Source organism: Chiloscyllium punctatum, chromosome 16 (assembly GCF_047496795.1).
Source record: "Chiloscyllium punctatum isolate Juve2018m chromosome 16, sChiPun1.3, whole genome shotgun sequence".
Classification (NCBI taxonomy): domain Eukaryota; kingdom Metazoa; phylum Chordata; class Chondrichthyes; order Orectolobiformes; family Hemiscylliidae; genus Chiloscyllium; species Chiloscyllium punctatum.
In genome coordinates, this window is record NC_092754.1 from 20873775 (window position 1) to 20895212 (window position 21438).

Genomic DNA, 21438 nt, shown 5'->3' on the forward strand with positions numbered 1-21438 from the left:
TCTCCTGCTTACCAGCAGCAAATGTGAGAACCAGTCATCATGAGTGAAAAAGCTCCTCAGGGATTCTGATAGTCCCATGCATGGAGGTAACTTCTCTGCTGTTGGTTGCCCCTATTTTCCAGGGGCTTTCTGTAGACTTGTGCTAGTTTTGTCTGCTGCCTCTGTGTTTTTGAGATGCAACTATGATGAACTGAGTCATTCAATACCTTCCTGTTCAGCAGTCACATTGGGCAGAGTTGGGCAAGGCTTGATGCAGTGCAGATCTCTTAGATGCAGGAGATTGTTGGCCTAGCAATCTAGAGAGGACATTAAGCTCAGATAAATGGGGAAGAACATTTAAATATTGCAATAAGGCAAACTCTTCTTCATTCAATTATGGTTGGTCTAGTTGATAAATTTGGTGTTGATATAATCATGTACAAGGGACCAAAGATATCATGAGTTGAGGGTTTATTTTGCTTTATATTTCCTGTTTTGAGTATGATAAACTGGAATTTTGGTGATTTGCCACAGGTCTTTCTTTGTTCCATTAAATGGAGGAGCATGAACCAGGCTGTTCAATCTGCCCACCTAATGTTCTTGTTATATGTAATTTAACACATTGTGTTTGTGCTGCCAAGCTCTGAAATTGCTGGCAAAGATAGTTGGCATTACTTGCACTGATGACATCATACTGTTATGACAATGCTTTCTCTGCGAGGATGCATTTGCAAATAATGATGTCATCTGTGCACATGCAGATAAATAAAACTCTGTTGCGAATGTGTCATGAAATCTGTGGATGAACAACAGCCTCAGGTTCACCAGTGTGTGGTTCTGAACACATTTTTCGAAGAAATATGAACACTCCCTTCTCCCATTTCGTCCTTACTGGAGAATTCCTAACTTCATTCTGTTTTGTCTGATTTCATTTGATTACACTTCTTCCTACTATAATCCTCTACTTACAATTGAACTCTGGGGACTTTCCATCCTGCCATACCGAAATGATTCCACCTAGTTGATATGCTAATGTCAGAAAGCTGACTTTTAGGAGTTTAGCGACATTCTGCAGTGCATTTAAGTAGCCAACATTATCTTTGTTCCTGGCAGCTACTTTTCCCTTCCTTTGCAGTGACATAACATTGCAAAGATGTGTTTCTCTGCATGCACCATATGGGGTGTTGACAGTAAACATAGCCTCAAATCTCCTCTCTCGCCCTTCCTGCCCAACCAGACGTCAACAGAAAAACAACAGATAAAGAGGTGGGTGTGTCAGGTATTTTTTCTGACCTGTTCTGTTCAATGAGGAGTTTCAGGATGTCACGATTCTGCAGCACAACTTCAATGTCAACACTGAAGTAATAGTCACATGTCACATCTTGCCGGCACAGGTCACTGTGGTCAGAAGATCATACAGAATTAAACTGCAAACTTTGAAAACAGCAATCTCATACACATAGTCAGAACAACATATAGATACATCAGAACATAATCCTGCTTCTAAATCCTATGTCTTATGATCCTATCAATAAAAACAATTTATATTTATACACCATCTTTAATGTAGTAAAAAATTCCATGATAATTCACAAGAGCATCATCAGATTAAATCTGGCATTGCGCCAAACAAGGAGATATTAGGACAGGTGACAAAAGCCTCATAAAATGAAGCGTTTTAAGGAGCATCTTTAAAAAAAGAGAGGTAGAAAGATTTCTGGAGATAATTCCATGGTTTAGAACTTAAACACCTGAAAGGATGGACTCAAATTTTGGAGAAAAGGGTGTGAAGAATGCATGAGATATCACAGTTGAGCACATAGGTATAAAAATGTACAGACACATTAACGTATATCTGCAAGGGTACACACATACAACATGAAAGAGTAATACATTTACTTGCATGTGCACAAACCATTAACATATAATGCAAGGAGATTGGTAATAGAGACAATTAAAAACTTCAATTAATGGTTCACATTCTCACTTCCCTATGCAGAGTTGAGCAAAATCTTTTTCACAAAGACTTGCACATCTAAGCACTTTTCATTATTTCAAGATAGTACAAAACACTTTACAATCAATTAAGTGCTTTTAGATATGTAATAATTTTTGTAATGTAGGAAACAGCAGCCAATTTGTACATGGCATGGTCTCAGAAACAGCAATGTAATAACGGTCAACTTATGTGTTTAAGTGACCTTGAGCATAATTTTCCCTGCTCTGAAGATGGTAAAAGAGATGATGCAAAAAGGAAATAATGGGGCAACTTGACCTAGATATAAACTCAATACCACTCAGCAATTAAGTGTTGGGTAAGACGGTCAAATGAGGACAGCAATTACAATCCTAAAGTCATCGATTAATAGCCTTGACCTGTCACGTCCCTGATTGCCTTTCAGGGAGGCAGGCAAAAAAAAGGCTAAATTTCCTGACAGGGACGCCATCATGACACATCCAACAGATTGCAGTGGGGGCCTCTAAATGCTTCAATCTGAAGGTGATCAGAGGCATGAATGGTGAGGACAAGAAGTAGCCTTTGAAAGCCATACCCATGCCCTTGCCTCTAACCTCTCTGAACCCACCTGACCCTGTGAACCCCACCACATGACCAGGAATTAAAAGTGACAACTTCCTCACCTTTGAATTTCCTAAGGTCTCGACTGGCAAGGTCTGACAGCTCTAGTGACCCAAGTTACCATGAGCTGAATGGGTTGAGTTATCGCAATCATGATGATGGTATGTTAGTTGCTACTCAACACACCAGTCCCAATATGGGAAAATTCTGCCAACTGGGTAAGGGATAAATATCGGCACAGTCTACTGGAGAAGTTCTTTGATCTTCAAAGCAGCACTGTAGGATCTTTTATGTTTCCTTGAGAGGGTTGATAGGAACTCATTGTATCTTCACAGCATTCCCGGAGTGCACTTGGGAGTGTCAAAATGGATTATGTGGTGAAGTCTTAGAAATGTAGTTTGAATCCCAAACAAAGGAAAAGTGTGATCATGTTGTCTGTGGACATGAGATTTCATTTCTATTTAATGCCCTTTGTTACTCACATCCCCATATTGCGAGCATCTGCATCGGCAATCTCCTCATCAGGTCCAACTACTTTCACTGTCTGGTACTTGTCCCCATGTTGCTCTACAAACTGCCACACATGCTGCTCATGATGGGTTTGCTGTTAACATAGAGAAAGAAGGAATCTCTAAGTATAACTTTACCAAATCACTTTTATTTCATCCTCTGTACTGAACTTCCTTTAGCACTGGCACTAATCTGATAACATATCACTCAATATATCAAGAGTTCTTTTTAGGAACCATTGACAAAACAAAGTATTAATTGAGAATTTTCCCAACTGTTCAGCAAGGCAATGGTTCTAACAGCAAAGTAAATAATAGATAGCAGAATTGATACTCACTGTGTTGTGGATGAATATTTGGAGTTGCTTCTTTGGATAATTCAAATTCACTAAACGCTCAAAGAAATTCTCGACAAATGGTGTTGGCTGCTCAATGAAGATTCCAATGAACACTGTAGGTAATTCACTGTCCTAAATATGAGAGAAACAAAATCACTCCCTAGTTTGCAAAGTGATCAATGAATCACAACTTCAGATTTAAGAATGCAATTCATTCTCAGATATATCTCATAGCTGGGGTACGTGGGGAGATCTCAAGTTTATCAGCTCAAGTCACCGGGTCTAGGAGCATTGATACTGCAAGTCATACTGCACCTGTAAACATCAGTACTATAAGGCTCAGGCTCAAGTATAACTTATGGGAAGAAGGACATACTGCCTGTCCCAGCTTTTTAAGCTGGTATCAAACAAAGAAAAAGGGACCAGAGTCACTCACCGTCTTTTCTGCCAAACTTATTGTGTCTTTATCACATTCTGTGCAGCCAGTTTCAAAGGTCCAGACCTTTGGAATGTAGTTCCCCATATAATTAAGCTGCAACTTTAAAGTGAAGAAGGCAAATAGTTAGAATAATTTGATAGAAACAGGAAATGTATCCTCTGGTTGAGAGTCTAGAAGCAGGTGGCACAATTTAAAAATAAGGGATATGACACTGAGGCACAAGATGAAGTTTTTTTTCATTGTGAGGATTGTGAACCTTTGGAATTCTCTACCCTAGAGGGCCGTGGAGGCTCAGTCTTTGAGTATGTTAAAGTTGCAATTTTAAGGTTTGTGATTACGAGTGGCACAAGGAGTTAGAGTCATAGAGATGTACAGCATGGAACAGACCCTTTGGTCCAACCTATCCATGCCGACCAGATATCCCAACCCAACCTAGTCCCACCTGCCAGCACCCGGCCCATATCCCTCCAAACCCTTCCTATTCATATACTCATCCAAATGTCTCTGAAATGTTGCAATTGTACCAGCCTCCACTACATCCTCTGGCAGTTCATTCCATGCAAGTACCACCCTCTGCGAGAAAAAGTTGCCCCTTAGGTCTGTTTTATATCTTTCCCCTCTCACCCTAAACCTATGCCCTCTAGTTCTGGACTCCCCGACCCCAGGGAAAAGACTTTGTCTATTTATCCTATCCATGCCCCTCATAATTTTGTAAACCTCTATAAGGTCACACCTCAGCCTCCGACGCTCCAGAGAAAACAGCCCCAGCCTGTTCAGCCTCTCCCTGTAGCTCAGATCCTCCGACCCTGGCAACATTCTTGTAAATCTCTGAACCCTTTCAAATTTCACAACATCTTTCTGATAGGAAGGAGACCAGAATTGCACACAATCTTCCAACAGTGGTCTAACCAACGTCCTGTACAGCCACAACATGCCCTCCCAACTCCTGTACTTAATACTCTGACCAATAAAGGAAAACATACCAAATGCCTTCTTCATTATCCTATCTACCTGCAACTCCACTTTCAAGGAGCTATGAACCTTCAGCAACACTCCAAGGTCTCTTTGTTCAGCAACACTCCCTAGGACCTTACCATTACATGTATACGTCCTGCTAAGATTTGCTTTCCCAAAATGCAGCACCTCGCATTTATCTGAATTAAACTCCATCTGCCACTTCTCAGCCCATTGGCCCATCTGGTCCAGATCCTGTTGTAATCTGAGGTAACTCTCTTCGCTGTCCACTACACCTCCAATTTTGGTGTCATCTAACTGTACCTCTTATGCTCGTATCCAAATCATTTATGTAAATGACAAAAAGTCGAGGGCCCAGCACCGATCCTTGTGGCACTCCACTGGTCACAGGCCTCCAGTCTGAAAAACAACCCTCCACCACCACCCTCTGTCTTCTACCCTTGAGCCAGTTCTGTATCCAAATGGCTAGTTCTCTCTGTATTCCATGAGATCTAACCTTGCTAATCAGTCTCCCATGGGAAACCTTGTCGAACGCCTTACTGAAGTCCATATAGATCACATCTACTGCTCTGCCCTCATCAATCTTCTTTGTTACTTCCCTCAAAAAACTCAATCAAGTGTGTGAGATATGGTTTCCCACTCACAAAGCCATGTTGACTATCTCAAATCAGTCCTTGCCTTTCCAAATACATGTACATCCTGTCCCTCAGGATTCCCTCCAACAACTTGCCACCTCCGAGGTCAGGCTCACCAGTCTATAGTTCCCTGGCTTGTCTTTACTTGTGGAAATAGGATAAGTAAAAGGCATTGGAGTGTTCAGCTGTGATTGTTTTGAATGGTGGGGCAGGCTTGATAAGCTGAATAGCATATTCTTTTTCCTACATGTGCCAGTGAGCGGGAGGACGAGGTAGAGGAAGCATGTTTAGTAGAGAGGGACTAGAAACAGAATCAATGAAAGTGAGACAGGTGGAGACAGATTTTGTGAATGAACAAGAGAGCGTGAAAATGTGACATAGTCAGAGCACGTGAGCAAGAAAACAAGGACAAGGAATACATAATTATATTTAAGGATTATGTGGAACTGGAATATGAAACTGTTGGACTCTGGTTTGAAAAGATTTTGAAGGAACATGTAATTTCTGAGTGTTGTGTTCAGCAGTAATTACTGAGTCAAATTTTAATGCTTGCTGTTAGCCACCTGCTGTTCTATTGGAAGTCAAATGTCTTTGGAAAAGAAGACAAGCAAAGCTTTGAAGAGAGTTAAGGGATCAGTTTAATTTCTGGACAATCTTGGTTTGGAAGGGATAGGGGCAAAGTGTTGAAGGCTGCCTAGCTCATCATTTGAACTAAAGTTACTGCTTTAGTGCACAGGTTGGAGCGACAGTTGAAATGACAAACCTCCAAAAGATTGGCAGCAAAAAAAATCTCTCCTTCACCTGAAAAAGAAGAAACCTTACAGCAGGATAACTGCGTAAACCTCTCTCAGTGAAATATCTTATAGGAACCTGATAAATTTCCAGAAACAAATATGCTTAACCTCCTCTTAAACTATGAAAGTGAATTGTTATTTCTATTGAAAGTCCTAAGTCTAAGACTATTCTCATCAAAGTGAAGTCGAAATTTGTTTATGATAAACAATAATTTTTCAGTTTATTGAAGAAACCTGTTGACAGTCTTTTTTATGCTGGTTAACAGTAAGGAAGAGAAAAACATTCACCATTTTGGTGACTGAGTGAAACATTTATACTTCTATTATTCCTAGTGGAGACAATTTTTTTTTCATTCATTCATAGGATATGGGTGTCTCTGTGTAGGCCAGCTTTATTGCCCACCCCTGTTATCCAGAGGACAGCCAACCATATTGCTGTGGGTCTGGAGTCACATGGCAAGTGGGACTAATTTAGTTTGGGATAATGGGCTGCATGGACTGGTTGGACGAAAGAGTCTGCTTCTATGCTATATGATTCTATGCAGGCAAGACCAAGGAAGGACAGCAGTTTCCTTCCCTCAAGGACATCAGTGAACCAGATGGAGTTTCCTGACAATCGACAATGGTTTCATGGTCATCATCAGACTCTTAATTCCAGATTTCTATTGAATTCCAAATCCATCATCTGCCATTGCTGGATTTAAACTCTGGTCCCCAGAACATTACCTGGGTCACTGGATTATTAATCTAGTCATACTATCACTCGGTTTGATTACCAAAGCACTGAAGGTAAATTGAGGCAGTGACCAAGAAAGAGTGTGGAGAACTGGCATAAAGATAGAAAATGAATGAAAGAGTGAATGACTGGCAGAGGAAATGACAGAAATAAAGGTATTGTAACAGATGAGTAACTAAGAGTTAGAGAGGAATTGCCACAGCAGGAAAGGGACATTTTGAATGAATATGACAGCAATGATAAACAGGCAAATTAAAGGTAATATCACATATAGAATTACATATACATGCATGCAGGAGGCCATTCGCGCTTCTACTGGGTTTTTACAAAATGAATCAATTTACTGCCACATCCCTGCTTAACATCTTTATAAGATGTCTAACTAAAACAGAAAATGCTGAAAATGCTCTGAAACATATGTAGAGAGAGAAGTAAAGTTAATATTTCACATCAAATACCTTTCACTGAGCCAAAATGTTAACTTTATCCCCATCTTAAATGGCTTGAGATACGAGATGTAAGAAACAATCGCATATCACAATGTAGGATGTTAAAATCTCACTAGATAATCTGAATGAGATTCCTCCCGTGTAATAAACTTGGGATCATGACTACAGAGACACACCTACCTTTGTGGGACCATTTCCATGGATGATGACAGGCAATGAATTATACTCCATGTTTCGTGCTCTTACTCGTTTATCTTCAAACTTCAGAACCACTTCATCTGGCAATCAGAGAGAGACCAGCGAATGACAGATTGTGTTAACACTATTAAATCTCAATACTGACAGTTATTATAAAAGGAACTTTCACCCTTAATTCTATATTCCCTTGAAGTTAGTTTATCAATATAAGTTTAAGACAAAAAATACCAGATTGTACATGCAACATATCTAACATAAAACAAAGTTCTGGAAACATTCAGAAATTTGTGTCTGTGGAGAGAGATTTCCCACTATACGTTTCCAATGTTTTCTGCTTTTAGCTCTCTGTACACTGTCGGGAAAGAACATGGAATATTCATTGTTCAGTAATGGTTGCGATCTCAGCATTCAGCATTAAGGCAGTTTCCAATTTCCATTGTCTGCTTCAGCTAGAATTCAGTTGGTGGCCAGCACCAGGACAGCTCTGCCTAGGTTCATAACTTCACTGACAACATTTGCCTTTATTCTAGCATCTTGATCAACTACAATTGGTGGGAGGTTATGCCCCAAGCACACACTCCTGATGATCTTTATGAACCAAAGGTCACTGCTGTATGAAACTGGTTTTGAATATTAGGTGAATTGACAATTGTATAATTATGTTCTTATCTTCTTTATTCTTTCTTAGGAATGTGGACATGACTGGCAAGACAGTATTTTGTTACCCATCTTTAAATGGGCTGTTTGGACTTGAATGGAGTGACTTGCTAGGTGGTTTCAGAGAGTCAACCACATTGCTCTGCAGTCACACACTGGCCAGACCAGGTAAGGATGGCACATTCCCTTTTCTAAAGACACTAGTGAACCTGGTGGATTTTTACAACAATTAATGTTGACAGTCATCATCAACATCACTAAGATTAGCATTAACTTCCAATTTCCATTGTAGTAGAATTTAATTGAACTAACTGAATTTAAATTGTACCTGACAGAGGGGAGATTTTAAATCATGTTCCCAAAGCATTTGCCTGGGCTTCTGGATTACTCATCGTCTGACATTACCACTATTCCACGATTTGCTTATATTTTCATAGCTGCTTTATGCTTGAATTCTTGATTGGATGCTTTGTGACATGACTCCTGACTGTGATTCAGAAAAGTGGGAAACACAGAGACCTATCCAGGATCCCAACCCTAACATACCAAGTGCTCCGTTCAAATTCTGGAATATCCGACATTTGTGGTCCAAAGTAATGTTCAAACTTGCCTGGGGAAAAAAAAGGAAAGAAGGCAAATGTGAACAGGAAGATAATAAATAGAATAAATAGAATTTTGTTGGTCACAAAAGGCAGAAGCTTGTGCTGTTCCGAGAAGTGTGGAGTGTGGACCATGGAGGGGGAGGATCTTAATTCTGCAGGATGCCAAAATTCAGAATTTCAATGGACGGGGTATCTTTTGCGAATAAGTATGCAGAATTTTAGAGGTGGGTTGAGCTTCACAACAGCAAAGGTCTGGAAGCCTTTTTGCATGCATTTGCATCTCATGTACGCCTACTAAAATACTAGCTTGCCAGAGGCTACCTCTGCCAATTAATTTCTCTATCAGCAAGCAATATTTGACTTCAGATTTCTATTGTATAACAGGTGTGCACTAGTCAAATGCATCATCTCAAGGATATTGGAGTAACTAGCCATGGTTTTGTCCTTTTTGGGGAGTGTTTGTGTATTCCATGTCTTGACTGAGATTGGGTGATGGTACCCCAGTTTGTATAGGCCGTGGAAGATGACCAAGGAAAGCAGAATGGAGTGTAACAGGCAAGGGGTAAGGACCTGGCCAAATTGAGGAATTATGTCTGTTGCAATGTAGTAGGGTATTCACCACCAGGGAAGGGTTATAGTGAATGTGAATGGTGCAGCTACAGTTAGGAGTGGTTTCTGGTGGTTAACTAAAGGTACTGTGCCTAAGGGCTACTATCAGTTTTGTCAATGTTGAGGTCATGAGAATTAAGTTGAAGATATTGGGAAGTGGCTGGGACAGTGACAAAGATAGGGCAAAGTGGGGCTTTGAGAGTTCCCAGTTCATAGAAAAGAGGCAGATGGTCACATGAGGGAGGTCTTTAAAGGTAAAGCAGTAGGTTGTTCCATGGATGGGCATGGTGAAGATGATGGCTATGCTCTCAGGGAGAGGTTGGGAGGGAGAGGAAGGAGGAAGAGGAAGGAGGGAAGATGAAATGAAGGAAAGTGTAGTGGAACTTCAGAAATGAAAGTGATGCAGACCATTTTGCTTTTCTCTAGATCAGGGCAGAGTTTCTCATCAATAATGCATAGTCAAATAGAAAGCAGGGATTTGCAGATGGGAGGAGTTACTGTAGAGTTCCTAGGGTTAACTAAAGGCATATCCTTGTAGCAATGAGCCAACAGCATGAGAACCATGCTCGAGTGTACTCTCCTCTCTATGTGAAGTGCCCATAGGGCAACACGTTCACTCCATGACTCAGGAGCCTCATGACATTGAAATGTCAGCAAGGTCAGGAACTACAATGAAATTTGAGATGAAAGGCATTTTGTATGGTCAAAGGCAGGAAAAAAATGAGAACAGCAAAGGAAATAGTGAACAGATTGATCCCTGCCATTTATTCTATCACTTCATGCATAAATGAGGATGGGACATGTGAATCCTGCACTTCTACTAGCTATGGTGCAGTGAGGCATCCCTGAACATGGGTTCACGTTCTGTTGTGCCTGTGATATTGCTGGGTCACAGTTTTGGATGATGGGGTGCTACAAAGGCATAACTGATGTTCCTGGTGGATAGCTGTCCAGGTGCTCTTTAAACAAGGCAGTAGATCCTTCAACTCTGAGGGTTAACTCAGCATCAAGGATTCCTTTCTGCTTTGAAATCATAGATTCCCTACAGTGTGAAAAGGGGTCATTTGGTTCAACCCACTCTCCAAAGAGTATCCCACCCAGACCCATTCCCCTCCCTATTACTCTACATTTCCCCTGACCAATGCACCTAACCTACACATCCATGAACACTATGGGCAATTCAACCTGCACATCTTTCAGGTGGGAGGAAACCGGAGCACCTGGAGGAAACTCACACAAATAAGGAGAGAATGTGCAAACTCCCCACAGACAGTCCCCGGGCTGGAATTGAACCCAGGTACCTGACGCTGTAAGACAGCAGTACTAACCACTGAGCTACCATGCCACCAACCACTGAGCCACTGTGCTTTATCACAAGATTCACCAAACTACTTATACATTCATCTGTAATAAACTGTGATTGGTGTAATCACCTGAGAGGTGCTGACATGCTAACTGGAAATGATGTTCACTTCTCACCTGACACCAAGCTTAGACAACATAACAGAAGATTCCATCCTATGTTACTGAATAATACCTTATCATAGTGTTCCACTATTGCCCACCAAAGTCAATACACTTCAATGCTCTCTCCAGTTCCTTACCCTCTTCTTTGGATCCAGGTATGTTTTTGTGTAAAAGAGTTGATCATCATGTTTGTCCTGCAGGTCCCAGGGTTCCACAAGTTCATAAATATTTGGAGCAAAGCCAATAAATCCTGAAATTTCCCAAAAGGATTATGAATTTGCATTATATCCAGGCACTGTAATCCTGATCCTTTTTCTAGCAAATATTACAAGGTATTGGAGTTTACTAGCACAGAACTAAATTAAAGATGTACATAAACAACCAAATGAACAACTATTTGAAGACAGATACACATGCATGGAGGCACCCGTACAAATATAAACACAAATTTATTCACACATAGACATGTTCATGTGCACGCTTTCATACAACCACAAGTAATTTACTGGAAACATAGTATTATACACAAGCTGCTTTACATAGAAATAAAAGCAAAGCACTATGAAAGCTGCAGATTTGAAATAAAAACAGAAAGTGCTGGAGGAACTCAGCAGATTTGCCAGCATCTGTGGAGAGAAAAAGTGGGTTAATGTTTTGAGCCCAATTTGACTTTTATTTGTAAGAACAGTTACGTGTGACTTAATGTTAACTCTATTTCTGTCTCATTGAATGTTATTGAGTTTCTCTAATACTTTCTGTTTTACACACAGATATAAATCCAAGCATTCACTGTGCCTGTAACACTCAAAAAGATGAACTTTGTGCACCGCAAATGTGGAAACTCACCTCCGGAATTGAGGAATCGCTTGCCTTCCCTTACATGAGGGTACTGGACTTCAAGATGGTGATTGGGCCAAATAAAGCCCTCAGCAGCAAAGACCACATTATGCTTTGCCTGATGAAACTTCTTCAGTAATTCGTCAGGCCCTGAAGCAAATATTACATCATAGCTGCAAAACATTACAAGATTAGGTGGTGACAGAAAGGAGGACTTGAATTTAAATAGCACCTCTCACTATCTCAGGATGTTTCCAATAGGTTTTGAAGCACATGCACTGTTGTAATTTAAGAATGCTGGCAGCCAATTTGCATGCAACAAGCTCCTTCTAACAGCAAAGTGATATAGAACAGTTAATTTGTTCTAATGATGTTGTTGAGGGATAAATATTGTTAAGGTCATTGTGAGAAATTCTTCCATTCTTCTTCAGAATAGTACTCTGTGATCTCCTGCACTCTGCTGAGAGATCAGGTAGGTCAAATCTAGGAGAAACTCCCAACCCCACCCCATGCAGGGAGGTCTCATACAGCTGGGGTGTACCTGTCCACAAACAGAATGATCAGTTCCTTCTCTGTGGCATATGATTTCAAGGCTTGCTTCAGAATCCGTACTTTCTGCCCGCCTCCTGAGGATTTTGTCACATCTCCACCTGTCCACTCCTCACCCAGACCCAACACCTACAAAATACAAAAAGGGACAATTTTCACTATTAAACACCCATGGGATTGAGCAATGCTAAACTGCCCTTGAATACTCAATTGGGAATGATCTATTCTACTTATTAGGAGCAGGCCAACATCAGTTAAAGTGTTCTGACATTGTGTTATAGAGATGTACAGCATGGAAACAGACCCTTCGGTCCAACCTGTCCATGCTGGCCAACTATCCTAACCCAATCTAGTCCCACCTGCAGCACCCGGCCCAGATCCCTCCAAACCCTTCTTATTCATATACACATCCAAATGCCTTTTAAATGTTAAAATTGTACCAGCCTCCACCACTTCCTCTGGCAGCTCGTTCCATACACGTACCACTCTCTGCGTTGGATTTGTTACAAATCATTAGTCAAGGAGGTGGGATGTCTGAGATTTTATTTTATATTCATAACATCAGTTAAAGGAGGATGGATCCAATGATTGATTTTTGTAATATCATACATTGACATTACCCATATCCAACACATAAAATGACAAATCAGCCAACTATTCCTCTTAGGGTGCCTATATATTTTCAGTCACTTGACTGATTTAGTTATTAGTAAAATATGTTTAACAAGTTTCCTGATAATTAAACTTTGCACCCAACAGTTTGCACTGCCCTCAAATTTGCTGAATCTACAATGATATGGACCTTCCCATACACATCCTTTTCCCACCCTCAAATCTCAGAATGATCCAACAAACTGAACCAACTAATCAGAAACTTAAAAACTGAGTAAGCAGCTGGGTTGACAGCATCATTTGATTGTGAGAACGTTAACTGCAATTGGAAACTTTATAAAAACCTTATTGTTTTAGTCCAGTCAATCAGGAGTTAATTTGACAGAAGCATTTTGCATTAGACAGCAACTTCATTAGTCTCTGATATCAGTTGCTGATCTGTTCTCATTGATATTGTGTTAGTTTATGTATGATTTTCTCCAACTTATATCACCTTAACCGTGTAATTGAAGAAATTTGCAGATCTCATGAATCGCGTGAAGCCATCTGTCTCTTTTGTGGCGACAGTGAATACCAAGAGATTTTCTGCAAGAAACGACAAAAAGCAGAGTTTGTGGTTGAAGCACATCAATTCCCAACTTACAGTCACTGACTTACAAAATATACATTCCCTCATGTAACTCTCAGGCACCAGCTCAATACAGTGGGGAGTGTTACATTCTTTTTGTATTTTTGGTTGTGGGAAAACAATTGTTTTAAAAGTCATGGATTATTGAAGAATTGCTGCATTTTAAAAAAAAAGTATCTGTCACTTATTGTAGGTACTGTTTGCACAACTGCTTGGAGCCAATGGGGTGCACATGAAAGTAGCTTTGCCTGGCAACAAGTACCTGATTGGTCTGTGGACTAGTAGCTAGTTATCAATGATGAAGGTTTTCTGCTTGCCAACAACTATGTGATCTACTCCCAGATACCTAACCTGAGACTTAACCGATAAATCAAAGACCTGTATAAAAGGGAACCGGCCACTCTGTGCCTCCTGCAAACAGGTGGGAGTATCTGGAGAAGGATAATAAAGAAGCAGTCCTCTGATCAGGCCAAGAATCACCTCAGCAAACCCTGTGGACAGGGGCCACTGAACTGCTACTCCACTCTTTAATTCCACCTATATTTGTTTACCACATGTGTATTCAAGTGTGTTTAGAGACAGGGCATTTATAAGGGAAGTTACAGTTTTAACTCTAGCAGAGTTATCAATTGATGGTTCATAATTGTTTGTTTGTCGTTAGAATTTATTTATTTGAAATAGTCATTCTTGTTAAGTACAGAAACATAGTCTATATTTTCTATAAACCTGGGCTCGAAAGAAGATAAACTGAGGAATTCTGTATACTTTTGAAAATCTTTAACTTTGAGGACACCTCTGAGAATAGGAAGGCTTGATTTCCAGCATGCTACATAATTAATATCCTACAGCAACTCTCTTAAAATTATCATTTTGTTAAATGCAATTTTCTACAATCACCTGACGAAGGAGCAGCGCTCCAAAAGCTAATGCTTCCAAATAAACCTGTCGGACTATAACCTGGTGTTTTATGATTTTTAATTAAATCCAATTGTTTCTGAAATGATCTGAACAAGACAGACTCACTAGGTCCATCATCCTGCAATGATCATGCAATGCGTTGGCAAACTCTCCTAGGGTCATTCTGAGACGGGTGTCAACAGCATTACTGAATAATTCTTTCAAGAGATAAAAAACACTTAGTACCACTCTGAGCAAGATTGGCTTGCCATTCATGCTGCAGAAATGGACTTGGCAACAAGCATGGAAATTTCTGAGATATAGAATGTGGGGAAATAGATAGAGACATCTTGAAAAATGTCCATATAGGAGGAAGTGCTGGATGTCTTAAAATGCATAAAAGTGGATAAATCCCCAGGACCTGATCAGGTGTACCCTAGAAGTCTGTGGGAAGCTAGAGAAGTGACTGCTGGGTCTCTTACTGCGATATTTGCATCATTGATAGTCACAGGTGAGGTGCCGGAATTCTGGAGGTTGGCTTATGTGGTACCATTATTTAAAAAAGGTGGTGAGGATAAGCCAAGGAATATAGACCGGTGAGCCTGACGGTGGTGGGCAAGTTATTGGAGGGAATCCTGAGGGAAAGGATTTACACGTATTTGGAAAGGTAAGGACTGATTAGGGATAGTCAACATGGCTTTGTATGTGGGAAATCATGTCTCACAAACTTGAAAAAGTAACAAAAAGGATTGATGAGGGCAGAGTGGTGGATGTGATCTATATGGACTTCAGTAAGGTGTTCGGCAATGTTCCTCATGGGAGACTTGTTAGCAAGGTTAGATATCATGGAATAGAGGGAGAACTTAGCCATTTGGACACAGAACTGCCTCAAGAAGACAAAGAGTGGTGGTGGAGGGTTGTTTTTCAGAATGGAGGCCTGTGACCAGTGGGGTGCTACAAGGATCGGTGCTGGGCCCACTACTTTTTGTCATTTATATAAATGATTTGGATATGAATATAGGAGATATAGTTAGTAAGTTTGCAATGACACCATAAATTGGAGGTGTAGTGAACAGTGAAGGAGGTTACCTCAAATTACGACAGGATCTTGATCAGATGGGGCAATGGGCTGAGGAGTGGCAGATGGAATTTAATTTAGATAAATGTGAGGTGCAGCATTTTGGAAAGCAAATCTTAGCAGGACTTATACACTTAATGGTAAGGTCCTAGAGAGTGTTGCTGAACAAAGAGACCTTGGAGTGCAGGTTCATAGCTCCTTGAAAGTAGAGTTGCATGTAGATAGGATAGTGAAGAAAGCGTATGGTATGCTTTCTGTTATTGGTCAGAGTATTGAGTATAGGAGTTGGAAGGTCATGTTGCAGCTGTACAGGACATTGGTTAGGTCACTTTTGGAATACTGCATTCAATTCTGGTTTCCTTCCTATTGGAAGGATGTTGTGAAACTTGAAAGGGTTCAGAAAAGATTTACAAGGATGTTGCTAGGGTTAGAGGATTAGAGCTATAGGGAGAAGTTGAATAGGCTGGTTCCAGTTTCACTGGAGTGTTGAAGGCTGAGGAGTGATCTTATAGAGGTTTATAAAATCATGAGGGGCATGGATAGGATAAATAGACAAAGTCTTTTCTCTGGGGTGGGGGAATCCAGACTAGAGGGCATAGGTTTAGGATGAGAGGGGAAAGATATAAAGAGACCTAAGGGTCAACTTTTTCATGCAGAGGTTCAAATGCTGCCAGAGGGAGTGGTGGAGGCTGGTAAAATTGCAACATTTAAAAGGCATCTGGATGGGCACATGAAGAGGAGGACTTTAGAGACAAATGGGCCACGTGCTGGCAAACAGGACTAGATTGGATTGGGATATCTGGTAGGCATGGACAAGTTGGACCGAATGGTCTGTTTCTGTGTTGTACATAGCTATGACTCATTGATTGTGATCCCAATCTCTCATCAAATTAAAAGAAAATAAATTATGTAATAATTAACAGTACTTATTAATCAGAAGCCATCCTACCCCACCTTCAACAGCCTATAAAAATACTGACTCCATCTGTCAATTTTTGATCTCAAGGCACAGAAATACAAGAGCAAGGAGTTACACAAGAATGTATAAAATGCTGGTTTGGCAGCAACTAGAGTATTGCATGGATTATTTCAGGTCAACACTTATAGGATGGATATAATTGAGGGTGCATAGGAGATTCACCATGAAGCTTCCTGAGCTGTGAGGACGATAGTCTGGAATTGATTTCCAAAGAGCAGCAAAGGTTTAGAGGGGACCTGATAGAGGTGTATAAAATGATGAGGGGCAGAAATAGGATACGAAGGCACATTTTTGACTAAGGGATCAATAACTCAAGGGTGTAGATTTCAGAGGTAGAAGGTCAAAGGGAGAATCGAGATGGTTTTTATTCCCAGGGAGGGTGATGAGAGTCTAGAAGTACTTGAAAGAGTGATTGAGTTAGATATTCACAAAATAAATAAAAGAACAAAGAGGATTGATGAGGGCAGAGTGGTAGACGTGATCTATATGGACTTCAGTAAGGCATTTGACAAGGTTTCCCGTGGGAGATTGGTTAGCAAGGTTAGATCACATGGAACACAAGGAGAACTAACCATTTGGATATAGAGATGGCTGTACAGGACATTGGTTAGGCCACTTTTGGAATATTGCATGCAGATCTGGTCTCCTTCCTATCAGAAAGATGCTGTGAAACTTGAAAGGATTGAGAAAAGATTTTCAAGGATGTTGTCAGGGTTGGTCCGTTTGAGCTATAGGGAGAGGTTGAATAGGCTAGAGCTGTTTTCCCTGGAGCGTCGGAGGCTGAGGGGTGACATTGCAGAGGTTTATAAAATCATGAGGGGCATGGATAGGATAAATAGACAAGGTGTTTTCCCTGGGGTGGGGGAACTCAGAACTAGAGGGCATTGGTTTAGGGTGAGAGGGGAAAGATAAGAAAAGAGGCCTAAGAGGCAATGTTTTCATGCAGAGGGTGGTGCGAGTGTAGAATGGGCTGCCAGAGGAAGTGATGGAGGCTGGTACAATTGCAACATTTAAAAGGCATTTGGATGGGTATATGAATAGGAAGAGTTTGGAGGGATATGGGCCGGGTGCTGACAGGTGGAACTAGATTGGGTTGGGATATCTGGTCAGCACAGACGAGTTGGACTAAAGGGTCTGTTTCCGTGCTGTACTTCTCTATGACTCTATAACTGAAAAATAAATTGCTGGAGAAGCTCAGCAGGTCTGCCAGTATATAAGGAGAGAAAGCAGGGTTAACTTTTCGAATCCAGTTACTCTTCCTCAGAACTGAGTGACCCTGGCGGTTCTGAAGAAGAGTCACAGGACTGGAAACGTTACCTCTGCTTTCTCTCCACAGATCCTCCCAGACCTGCCGAGCTTCTCCAGCAATTTCTGTTTTGCTTTAAATATTCATTAGGATTGCCATCGCCTCTAAGGCTATAAGCCACAAGCTGGGATTCTAGCAGTGTTTTTTTTCCCAGCAGTCAGATCTTTCTGGACTGGTGCAGGGTCGTTTCTCTCCATTGCAAAGAACTATTCAAAAAATGTAGTCTAAACTAAGATGATGTGTGGGGTAGGGGGTAGCAATCGACCTTCAAATCTCAGATTAATCAACTGTTGGGGAAAACATGCCAATTATTTTACTTAGTGCAGAAGCAGATCTTAAATGAATGAAGCCTTCTCTCACCAAACCGTGCAATATCAAATCGAAAACATAATCTATGAGACTGGAGTAAAAATTGGATTATGAGCGAGGGGAATGTTCCAGAAATATCCAGCGGTTGCAGGGATATCGAGGGTTTAAGATCTTGGCAAGTGCATTGGAAACAGGAGGAAGGCAGGCGGAGTATATTCCAGAGCCTGGGCTCAAAGTCAACACAGACAGTGAGCCGCTGACTCTACAACTCAGTCCCTCCCGAAACGCTCTCCCCTCCCCCATCTTTTTCCACGTCAGCACCTCCACCCATCCCCGAAAATAAATGACCCCAAACAGCAAACATAATAAAGATTCAGGAGAGGATAGGCACAGACTTCAGCCCTGATTCCCCCCACCGCACCCCACAGAATGTCGCTCGGACGCTACAAACTCCATATTATTTTCTGAAGAAGCGGATCACTTTTGTTTGAACACCCTGGCTCTTTATGCACCCACTCCTCCGACATTTAATCCATGTGGGCCGCTAAGACGCACCCAAATTCCAACTCATAGGATTCTCCCAATCATTTAGCTCTTAGTAACCGCATCCTTCTCTCCTTCAAACTCGCTTTCATAATCCTGCCCCCCCCCCTCCCCATTCTCCCATTCCCCCACACCCGACCAAGTGGCTTCACTGTATCCCAAAAAGCGACGTTTCTCCCTTCTTTGTATTGGCCTTCCACAGCACCCTTCCCTCCTTATCTCTCTCCATTCCATTCCTCCTATTCCCCCCCTCAGAACCCTTCTCTTTATTTCCCCAATCTCTCATTAACCCTCATCTGCTCTATTCCCTGTCCCATCCCACCGTCCTCCCTCATGACCCTTCAGCCCATATTTTTTCTCCCCATTCCTCTTTCCATATCCTCCCCATTCCACTCGTCCCACTTCATTCCACTGCCCCTCCCCATTCCATTCCATCTCCCTCCACAATTCCCACTCCCCATCTCCCATTCCCCACCTCCCTCCCCATCACACATCCATCTTCCCCAACCCCGCTATTCCTATTCCAACCCCCACCTACCTCCATTCCCATCCTTACTTCCCCCCATTCCCATCTCCATCTTCTCCACACCCCACCTCCCCATCACACCTCCATCTTCCCCAAACCCCACTGCTCCCAATCCCCCCCATTCCCACCTCCATCTCCCCCGAGCCTCACCACCCTCATTCCCACCTGACCACCCCCATCCCTACCCGGTCCTATCCCCAGCACCCCCATTCCCACCTCCCCAAACCTACCTCCCCCTCCCCAATTCCCACATCCCCACCCACTGACCCCATTCACATCCTAACCCCAATTCCCACATCCCCCACCACCATCTCTTCCATCCCAACCTCTCCATTCCCACCCCACCCCACCCCCTCGCTTCCACCTCCCCCATCCCAACATGCCCCACCTCCCCATCCCAACACTCCCAACTCGCCAACCTCCCCCATCCCTAACCCCCGTCCCACCCCATCTCCCCAAACCCAACTCATCTCTCCTATCCCCGTCGCATCCCCACCTCCCCAAACCCAACTCCACCTCCTCCCGCCATCCCCACCTTCCCCACCTCACCTCCCCAACCCCCCACCTCTCTCCAACCCCACCTCTCTCCACTGCCACCCCTCCCATTCATCTTTGTCTCCGTCATCTGCTCTTTCTTACATCCGACCTCTCTTCTCTCCCTTCTACTCTGTCGCTGTACCTCAATCTCCAGAACCTCTCTTATTTCTCCTCAAAGAATACCCTCTCCCACTCTTCCCGCAGTCTTGGAGATACCTTTCGGAACCGGACTTTCCTGAGTTTCGCTTTTACAAACGAGAAATTGGGAGATTAAAATCAGGACCGGAAGGATCAGAAACACTAAGTAAACTCTTCGAACGCGATTCATAGCAGCCTCCATGCTTGTTTTTGTATTCTGTCCTTCGATCCTTTCCTCTTGACTTTCCTTCTCAGAGCTTAAACGGGGCCCAGGGCTACAACATCGCCTTCTATAGGGCAGCGCGTCACTTTAAACAGGCCAGCCCCTCTTCCTATGCTGCCAGCCCCCCTTCCCAGGCGGTTTCACTACTGCCCCTGACTCACGTACACGCAGACCGTGCACAGGCTTAACATACACGAAACGCACACAATAAATGAAGCCACTTAATTAGGTCGAATTTTCTGCTCAATCACTGTTGCTGTTCTCCATCACTACCCAAAAAATCCTTAAATCAACTTTTCCCGATCACTGACCAGTGATTCCTGGTGTAGAGAGAGAGGATGTCAGCTAGCTTCTCGTTGCTCTGCAGTGATACATAGGTTAGAAAGGGGAAATCATTCCTGCTTCTGACCATCCAATGATGCCTGGCTTCCCGACCCTCAACACTTGCCAGTAATTCCACAGCAGCGCTCCGAAAGCTAGTACTTCCGAATAAACCTGTTGGACTATAACCTGGCGATTTTTAACTTTGTCCACCCCAATCCAACACCGGCACCTCCACATCCCAGTAATTCTTGGGTTAGGGGAACGGTACATAACCTGAGGGCTACTGCACCAGACACGTGGGTTTGAAAACGAAAGAATATCAACCGAGGTAACTGGTCGAAATCACTGCCTTTGATCACTTTGATCAGAGGGAGGGAAAATCAAACGAGGTTCCTTCCCCCATCACTGCGTCCCCTCATTCGCAAAATACGGCCCTCTTTAACCAAAATGAGACTCTAGCTGTAAGTCATCAACGAATTCTGCCCCGAGCATTGACTCTCTCGGACCAAGACATTGTTGTGGGAAATCAGCCTAGGTTCGTGTTCCTGATCATGACCAGTGAGTAGGTAGAAGAAATGTATAGAAATATACACAACAAGAGTCAGCAAACTTCAGGGAGAACACTGGCGAAAGTACCAGTGTCAATGTGGCTCTTGTGATTTTCAGCTGTGTCCAAGATCATCCACTCCTTTCAGACCTGAGCCGTTCTTGTTCCGGATTGCTGAGGTGCGCGGCCAAATCCGCACGGCTCAAAGAAGGTGGATTCGCTGGGACGGAGTCCTGAGGGGGCGTGGTCTGAAATGTGGGCGGGATCAGAGCGCGGAGTCGTGAGGGACGTGATCTACATTGAGGGCGAGGTCGCGTTGGTGGGGGGGAGCCTGGGCGTCAAAGGGCGTGGTCAGCATTGGGGGGCGGAGCATTGAAGGGGCGTGGCCAGTCCTGGAGAGTCGAGTTGCGAAGAAGGGGTGGAGACAGCCTGCGGCAGTG

At 42.6% G+C, this 21438-nt stretch overlaps 1 protein-coding gene across 5 annotated transcripts in view; it reads right to left on the reverse strand.

Moving 5' to 3' along the window:
* plod1a (procollagen-lysine, 2-oxoglutarate 5-dioxygenase 1a) overlaps positions 1–21219 on the reverse strand; it is a 33700-nt gene extending 12481 nt beyond the window's left edge. For 2 of the 5 annotated variants that reach the window (XM_072586428.1, XM_072586425.1), the window contains exons 1-11: positions 19983–20223; positions 13457–13548; positions 12344–12480; positions 11812–11975; positions 11103–11215; positions 8834–8897; positions 7613–7710; positions 3841–3942; positions 3405–3536; positions 3040–3161; positions 1273–1377 (exon numbers count right to left, since the gene is read on the reverse strand). In XM_072586428.1, coding sequence (XP_072442529.1) covers positions 1273–1377; positions 3040–3161; positions 3405–3536; positions 3841–3942; positions 7613–7710; positions 8834–8897; positions 11103–11215; positions 11812–11975; positions 12344–12480; positions 13457–13548; positions 19983–20106 — 1253 coding nt within the window. In that variant the 5' untranslated portion in view covers positions 20107–20223. Of the gene's footprint in view, positions 1–1272; positions 1378–3039; positions 3162–3404; positions 3537–3840; positions 3943–7612; positions 7711–8833; positions 8898–11102; positions 11216–11811; positions 11976–12343; positions 12481–13456; positions 13549–19982; positions 20224–20438; positions 20630–21087 lie in introns of those variants that run through there. The other 3 variants (XM_072586426.1, XM_072586429.1, XM_072586427.1) reach the window with 3 other exon arrangements.
* Between the last annotated feature and the right edge of the window lie 219 nt (positions 21220–21438).